We start from the raw sequence: 8,920 nt of genomic DNA on the forward strand, positions 1-8,920 counted from the left end.
TATTATAGGTATATTTTTTAGATAGAGAGAGTACCTGTATGGTTGAGAATCCTGATAGTATTTGTTTTTTGAGGGAAGTATAATTTTTTTTTTGAGAACCAAGTATAATATTTTCAATATGGGGATAAACCCGAGCCTCATTTTAACTGGGCCAGGCCTATAAACCAGGTACAAGCGGCCCGGCTCGTCGGCCCACTCAGCAGAACTAGGGTATAAGAGCTCTCTCCTGTCTAACCCTAAGCGCCGGCGCCTCCACTTCCCTGCTCGCTCTCCCTCGTCTACTCGCGCGCCGCCGCCGCCATTCGCGCCGCCGAACGCTAGGGAAGATGTTCACCGCCAGGAGGAAGATCCAGAAGGCCAAGGGCGTCGACCCCACCGAGTTCGAGGACACCGTCGCGCAGGTGAGTGGCTCTCCCCCGTCTCCCGTGTTCCACAACTCCTCTTCCGCGTTCGGATGAGGCTAGGTGTAACGCGCTTGATATCTTGCAGGCTTTCTTCGATCTGGAGAATGGCAACCAGGAGCTCAAGAGCGACCTCAAGGACCTCTACATCAACACCGCCATGTAAGCCGCCGCCCGCTACATACAGTCCCTCTAGATCTTCTGCGCCTGCCGCTTTCTTTCGCTGTGGGTGGCGCGTAATGGTGTGGTGGTGTTGTGTTTTGCAGCCAGCTGGATGTCGTTGGGAACAGGAAGGCCGTTGTGATCCACGTGCCCTACCGCCTGCGCAAGGCCTTCAGGAAGATCCACGTCAGGCTCGTCAGGGAGCTCGAGAAGAAGTTCAGCGGCAAGGTGAGACACCTGCGTGCCCTCCTGTGCTTCGAGTTAGCACTTTCTTGTATCTTAGTCTGCTGTGGCAGCACTGAGCAATTGTGGGTGGAGGATGTTTGCTGGGTACAGTTGCCAGAATCTAGTATTGCCATTTTAGGAAGGGAATGTAGTTTCTAGCACTTTCCACCAAGCCAGAACATGATATGCCATGTTTGGATTTCTAGCACTTTCCACCAAGCCAGAACATGATATGCCATGATTAGTGTATGAAGCTGCTTGTTTATACTACCAAATAGTTTTGACAGGGAATCCACATGTCTCAGATGTTATTCCTTTCCTAACATTCAGATGATAGCTAAATTGCACTATAGGCAATCATTTTTGGTATATACAATTAAGTTAATTGCCGCTATCAAACCTACAAAGTTTTGCCTTTACCATATGTTCTGTAGCATACAAACTTGATTTGTGCTGTTTTGATCTTCAATGTTCTGAAACATGTAGATTTGTACTGTAAATTCATGCACTTAGTCCCAGATCATCCTCTGTATTAAATGCACCAGTTCATTCAATTTAACATTTGGTTGTTTTGGCTTGAGACTTTGTTTGAACTGTGAAAGACTGGACATGAATCAAAATAGTGAATTGATCATCTGCTTCTTCCCTTGCACAGGATGTTGTTGTCGTTGCAACAAGGAAGATCGTGAGGCCACCCAAGAAGGGTTCGGCTGTTCAGCGCCCTCGCACAAGAACTCTGACATCTGTCCATGATGGAATCTTGGAGGATGTTGCGTACCCAGCTGAGATCGTGGGAAAGAGAATCAGATACCGTTTGGATGGTGCCAAGGTCATCAAGGTAGACTCTGCAACTTTTGAGCACATTGATTGTCATATTAGTGCTATACTAGTAACCATTTGACATGGTACATGTGTTGACTGAAAACTCTGATTATGTGCTAGTTGTTACACTAGTTTAGCAGCATATTGCGCTTTAGACTTTGAGCCTGGCTGGCTAGCAATGCCAATACTGATCCTTCTGTTATCTTCTTCCAGATCTACTTGGACCCAAAGGAGCGCAACAACACAGAATACAAGCTGGAGACCTTCTCAGCAGTCTACCGCAGGCTCTGCGGGAAGGAGGTTGTCTTTGAGTACCCAGTGACCGAAACCGCCTAAAGATGCATGCCTCGGATATCTCCAGTTTAATACCTTTGGAATCCAGATGTATTGTTTGAGGTCTCAGTCGCCTGCTGATTAGGGAGTTTGCTGGAGATGTCAATGAACGTGAACAATGTTAAAGTTATAGACCTTTGCTCGGTTATCCTGTTGCATTTTATTGTTTATTTCTAATTGCTCGATCGCATACTTCCTGATACAATTCAATTTTGTGCATCTTGGTGGTACTGGCCCACTGTTCGATAGTATTCCATCAGGTGTCCATGAAAATTCAGTAGGTTACTAAGTTTTTATTTCTAGGAAAATTCACCAAGTTACAACGTTTTCATTTTCAGGAAAATATTCATTATAAGCTGGAAAATGAAACCGATAAATTCAGTTTGTTTTTGCCCCTAAATGATTAGATTCATTACATGAATCACAAGCATAACCTAAAGATTCCTGTTGTGACTTGTGTTAACGATTGTATTGAAGACTCGCATCTTTAAAATCCCTCTTGTGGTCTATATATAGTGCAGCTGCCCAAATATCGTTTCGTATCATTTTTCTCCGCATGTTGGAGTGTTATATCAGCAAAGGTTATCGCCTCAAAACATATTTAAAGCTTGTTGTTGCTGATCGCGAATGCAAGAATCCACATGTCTCACACCTTACATCATGTTTTCTAGTAACAAAGTAAAAATCTTGATTCACATATCAAAATCGCACTAAGAGCTGTATAATTCCAGTTTCAGATGATACTGGAACAGATTCACATTCAACAAATTTGGAAATCGCAGTATCATTTATCCCAAACCTCGCAGAGGATATGAAGTCTACGAGAGGAAGATGATACATGAATATCTTCTTCTTTCCCAGAATACAACACAGTATATAAATATACTTGACAATTTGTATCCTGCATTATCATCTGCCACAAACCAACGACATAGCATGTTTTCTAGTAACACATGGTAATCCTTGAACCACTGAGTCAAAAATCCCTGAACCACAACTATTAGAAGAGATGTGAGATCTTCTATTTAGTAAAAGGATGAAGTGGTTGTATAGTTATTGTCTATAAGTAATTAAGTATGTAGTACAAATAATCATAACCAAGCCACTACAAAAGTATTGTAGATTGAAAGAGTACTATAGCTAGACAAAGTAACTTTCGACCACACTGCATTTCCCATAACCAAGTCACTACAAAAGTTAGTTGGTAAACATATCCGAAAAGAAGTTCCTTTTTTTTACGGCTATACCCTAAAAGAAGTTAGTTAATAAGAACTTGAAAGCGAGAATGGACTTTTGTAGCTTGAGCAACATGTCGGCCACTTTTTGAATCTATGAAAATTTCATTTGAAACACGTTAAAAAAATCGAAAAAATACTGTGATGTAGACAATATGGTAATCTTCAAGTGTGTAATTTTTAGATTGAAATATGTTGTATTTTGGACTCAGCAAAAATAACAAATCTTGATTTCAGCATTGATGAATAGTAACGAACAGTACACTAAAATATAGATTTTGTCATTTTTTAGACTTTGTTATTTTTACTGAGGGCAATATATGATGTATTTCAGTCTGAAAATTTACACACCGATACGTCTACATATTTTTTTTCCGAAATTTTCTAAAACTTTAAAATCAGAAGTTTTGAAGTTTGAAAAGGGAAAAACAAAACCAGGCTACATTTGAGGTTTTCCCTGAAAAGCCAACTATATTATGAGTTGCACATGCAAAGAAGCTTCACAATACATTTCCCTAAAGAAAACAGCTTCAAAATACATAGATTCTACAAAATCAAGAGACTAGTAAAATAATAGAAAAAAAATTCAAACCTCAAAAATGAAAGAGATTGCGCAGTAATTGAAATGGAGGACACTAAATATGCTACGGACATCGACAGTTCAGAGGACTTGCTATTAAAATGGTGAATACATATGATGGAATTCTTGTTAGAATCACATATGCATGTTCGATAGTTCAATTTTCCTCTTCTTTTTGGTAATTACAGAGCTGGCTGTCCTGTTTTTTCTCTCTAAATAAATGACAAAAACAAAAACAAACAATACACACAAATTGGATAATGGGGGCTTAGAAAAAGGAAATGCAACATAGCAGCACTTCATAGGAAGTATGCAGCAGAATGAAATCGATTCTCATAGAAAGTATGCAGCAGAACGAAATCCAATCTCCCCATAAAATCCATTAGCTCCGACATTAACATTACTAATTGTTCAAAGAATCAAAAGGTTTCTATGAGAATCAGCAAGCCATACTTAAGATACAAGGAGCAGAGGAATGTTCTTCGGGTTGTCAATACCAACCAGGTATTCTTTTGCATCAACAAAGTACTTGGTAACAGTTAAGTCATCCCACGGTTTCCCATCAATATCTTCTTTCGCAGATGATAGGCAACTGAATACTCAATTCCTTGAGAACCTTCAACATCATTCATGTCCAATGTTCTCACCATCACCAACCAAACAAGGAGGCCAGCCCATATTATACAGATGGGCAACCCCATCAAAGCTCCCCTGAAGCAGTAAATCAAGCACCATGGTCTCCAATGAAAGTGAGAAGAACCAGCAGCGGAGAGTGCCGATATGGGTCGTGCATGTCGCCGAGAAGTGCACGAGTCCAGGACTTACTTGCACAATTTTGAGATGGAGCTGCATGTCCAGAACGGAGGCGTGAGTGAGCTGATCGATACGTTCATCCAACTGGAGTACAGTCGGCGGCGCCCAAATCTCGGTCCCATCCATGCTAGGACGACGAATCCAAACATGAAGGGTGAAATCAGATGCATAGACAATGCAGAGTTCACCACTCTTAGTCTCCCCGATGCCGATATTGTGCCCGGACTTGTGCACTCCCGGGGGCAGATCCACGAAGGAGACATCCATGGTGGCCGTGTGGATCCTTACCATGCGCGCCTCGCCGTGATAGGGCCAGAAAACGGAGCCACCCACCAGCGTGCCGGCCATGTACTTGAGGCTGCAGTATCCGCCGACGCGCACCCACGGCCCGATAGCCCACTCCGACGTGTTCGACGAGAAGACGGCGGCGCGCACCCTGCGCCGGTCCGTGCAGACGCAGGTCACGCGGAACGAGCAGGGGCTCTCTTCGGAGGAGACCAGGTGGAAGCCGAGGACGGAGACGTCGCGGCGGCTCCCGGCCGTCATCTGGCCGGGCACCGGCGGGAGGACGTCGACGGCCCAGGTGATGGGGTTGAGGGCGGCGACGGACGGCCTGTGTTGGCTGGCGTTCCACAGGAGGACGTAGCCGTCGCGGCAGTCCGCGAGGCTCCAGCCCTTGGGCGACGGCGGGAGGGAGGTGAGGAAGAAGTCGCCGCGGCGGAGGGCGGCGTTGACGACGGGGTCGGAGCGGCACAGGGGGAGGAAGGAGGGGGCGCTGCCGCTGCCTATCTTGAGGAAGAGGCCGATGAGCGGCGCCGGGTGGAGGGCGCGGAAGAGGCGGCGGAAGGGCCGGGAGGAGCGTACGGCGCTGAGCCATGGACGGCAGGTGAGCGCGGCGCGGACGAGGGTCGGGAGGTCCGGGAGACGGAGGAAGATCTCGCGGAGGTCGTCTTCGGTGAGGGAGAATATGGTGGAGGCGGGAGAGGTGGAAGTGCGGGATGTGGTGTTGTTGGCGGCTGCGGCGGTTGTGATGGTGGTGGCGGCGGTGGCCGTAGACGGGGTCGCCGCCGCCATCAGCAGTTGACTAGCCATTGCTCAAGTCGAGTGGCTGGAGCGAAGGAGCTTTTTTTTTTGGACGCATCTAGCCAGCAAACGGAGGCTGATTAGTCCTAACCAGCCATCACTCCTAATATGGAAAGTACTCAAACCCACCAATCTGAGAAAGGAACCCACGGCCAAAGCACACGCACTAAAAAAAGTAAGTTTAGCATATAGTGACTATACGTGCATTTAATGTCAAGCGATTTTTTTTAAAAAAGTCATAACTTTCAAACCATTTGTCGAAATTGCGATCCGTTTTCACCGTTGGGCCTCTCGCGACGAGATATTTAAAACTAGATCCCATTTATATATATTTTGACAAATTTTTTTTCCGAAAACCAATTCAGTTGTTGCGAAAAAGCAACTCTAGTATTATGGCGAAGCAATTTCGTACAAAGAGTTGGTTACAGTAGTTTTTTTTTGTATATTTTGTACCAATTTAATTTCTAAGATACTCAGTTAGCAACAACCATCATCAACACTTGTATCGAGACATCAACTTTGCTCTACTAGCCGCTAGTCATACTACGGCATATTCTAAGGGATGCAACTTATTATATAAGATCGGCTCAGCTTGATAGCATTAAGAAAGTGGGACACGACCAACCTCGGCAGCGTCCTCGCGAGGGTTCACTATTAGGGATGCAACATATCGTATATAACTCTAATCAAGATCGGCTCAGCTTGATGGCATCAAGGAAGTGGGACACGATCGACCTTAACGGCAGCGATCTCGCGAGGGCGGTATGTCATCGTGTGCTTGCTCTGCAAAACTGATCCGGATAACCAAACTCCATGTGTGAAGCAACAACTTACTTTGAAAAAAAATATAACTTAGTACATCTGCCAGCAAAACTCAACTTAGAACACATGTGAAGCCTGTCTACTGTCCATAGTATGCAACTTAGCAAATTTATGGGGGAAATTTACTTCTGCAAAATCAACTTAGCTCATGTGCGACAACAATAAATATTTCATGAAAATACAACTTAGCATATGTTTGAACCAACAATTTATTGTCTTTGTCGAAGCGCCATTGCAGCAACTCTAGTGTCACTGGAAAATCGGTAGGCAACTTCACGACAATGGTACACAACTTGATAACAATGATGCTAACTAATTTAGTACTACCGGTAGATAACTTAGACACGATAATAGATAAGTTTCAATGATGATGCACAAATTTACCATCCATTCCCGAATGGGGTTGCATTTGACGTCATCCCCTACTAGGTTGCAACTAGAGAAGACACAATTGCTACACTCCTTAAAACTAAGTAATTGCTCACGCTTAGAGGTATGGAACTTCACAGGTAGGACATGCAACTTTGCAGTAGGGGTATACAAATTAGTAATAATGAGTATACAACTTAGCAAACGCGCGAGTCTATAATTTATTGTGCAAAATTACAACTTAGCTCACATGCGGAACCAATAATACCGCCGATAAAAATACAACTTAGAAGATGTCCGAAGAAAGAATTTGTTGTCTTTGTGGCAGCCAACCCCGCGAGGTGTAGCTCCGACCGGTTGAATTTGCGCCGCTCCACCTCTGTGCGGAAAACGAGGGGCCGCGGCGGCAATTCCCCGCCACCCAAACCACCGCCTCCCCTAGCGGAGCTACCGCGGTTAGCCATGGGGAGATGGAGCAACGGTGAAGAAGCGCTAACGAGGTGACGATTGCTTGTCGAAGGAGGTGGAGCGAGGCGGCGGAGCGAGCGGCAGCGACGAAGGGGAGTAGGGTTTGGAAACCGAACTCCCCTCCGCGGCCCGTTTTAATACGAGGCGAGCCTCGCACCCGAGAAACTTTTATGGGCCGGGCCACCATTTCGGGCTCTGGTCTATAGCGCTTTCGGCCCAAACCCGTAAATCCGCTGGAAAAGTTCAGTTCCAACGGGGTTGACGAGTTCTGTTAGAGATGCTCTAATGGGTATAGTAAATACAACTAGATGAAAATCATGTATCCAAACTTGGTTGTGGGTATTTGATAAAAAACAACTAATTATAAATCACCATACAATTCTACATCATCGCTATTGCAAATTAGGCTAGAGTAAAAAAAACAACTAGATGGAAAATCATGTACCCAAAGTTAGATGCATGGATTTGAGGAAAAATAAAAACCTAGAAATCACCATACAACTTAACATTATTCCTACAACAACTAAGGGGTACAATAAATACAACTAGATGAAAATCATGTACCCAAACTTGGATGCATGGATTTAAGGAAAAATAAAAACCCAAAAATCACCATACAACTTAATATCATTCCTGCAACAACTAAGGGGTACAGTAAATACAACTAGATGAAAATCATGTACCCAAACTTGGTTGTGAGGATTTCATAAAAAATAACTAATTACAAATCACCATACAATTCTACATCATCGCTATTGCAACTTAGGCTAGAATAAAACACAACTAGATGGAAAATCATGTACCCCAACTTGGATGCATGGATTTGAGGAAAAATAAAAACCTAGAAATCACCATACAAACCTTACATCATCCCTGTTGGAACTATTGGTACAGTAAATACAACTAGGTGGAAAATATGTACCCAAACTCAGGTTGCATGGATTTTTTTTTAACAAACAACTAATCAGAAATCGCCATTCAAATATACATTGTCCCTACTGCAACTATGGATCTCTATCTATCGAATGTGATCGAGAAACTTCAAGCATGGTTCAAGCAATATGTGAAAGCAACTTAGTGTATGTATGAAGCAACAAAGTAATATAAGCTGCAACATAGAGAAAGCACCAAGTACTGTATGGTGCAGAGAAAGCAATTTTCTTTAAACTTGGAAGCAACTAATCAGTATTGAGATAAGTGGAAAGAAACTTAACATATACCAGTAGCATGTACTACTATTCTTTGTCTCATCATTCTTTACCCACCCAAAACAGTACCCCACCCCTCACACAGAAACTTTGCATATCAAGACTTCAATTGGGAAAATAGGATATCAGTACAATTATATGTAGCATGAAATCATCTTAGTATACCTTTGAAGCAAAAAATTACTATATAAAAAAGCAATTTAGCAATAGAATACTATGAATCGACATTGTGTAAGCTACTTGGCCCATACGTAAAGCAGTAGCTCTAGGAAATCTACTACTCTACTTAATATAATAAAACGATAGTTTTTTGCTGGCAAGTGGAAGCTGCATCAGCTAGAACAAAGCATCAACAAAAGCAGGACTGTAGGGAGACTACAACACAAAGCGATGTCCATA

At 43.5% G+C, this 8,920-nt stretch overlaps 2 protein-coding genes across 2 annotated transcripts; one reads left to right on the forward strand and one right to left on the reverse strand.

The window, feature by feature from the left end:
* Positions 1–235: 235 nt before the first annotated feature.
* LOC127346070 (small ribosomal subunit protein eS7) lies at positions 236–2,091 on the forward strand. The gene is made up of 5 exons (XM_051372601.2): positions 236–401; positions 490–563; positions 668–791; positions 1,444–1,626; positions 1,824–2,091. Exons 1-5 carry the CDS (start codon positions 327–329, stop codon positions 1,944–1,946), a joined length of 579 nt encoding a protein of 192 aa, XP_051228561.1. The 5' UTR covers positions 236–326; the 3' UTR covers positions 1,947–2,091.
* Positions 2,092–4,103: 2,012 nt separating this feature from the next.
* On the reverse strand, positions 4,104–5,733 carry LOC127346071 (uncharacterized). The gene has a single exon (XM_051372602.1). It carries the CDS (start codon positions 5,661–5,663, stop codon positions 4,383–4,385), a length of 1,281 nt encoding a protein of 426 aa, XP_051228562.1. The 5' UTR covers positions 5,664–5,733; the 3' UTR covers positions 4,104–4,382.
* Positions 5,734–8,920: the final 3,187 nt, after the last annotated feature.

The sequence above is a fragment of the Lolium perenne genome, chromosome 3, assembly GCF_019359855.2.
Source record: "Lolium perenne isolate Kyuss_39 chromosome 3, Kyuss_2.0, whole genome shotgun sequence".
Classification (NCBI taxonomy): Eukaryota; Viridiplantae; Streptophyta; class Magnoliopsida; order Poales; family Poaceae; genus Lolium; species Lolium perenne.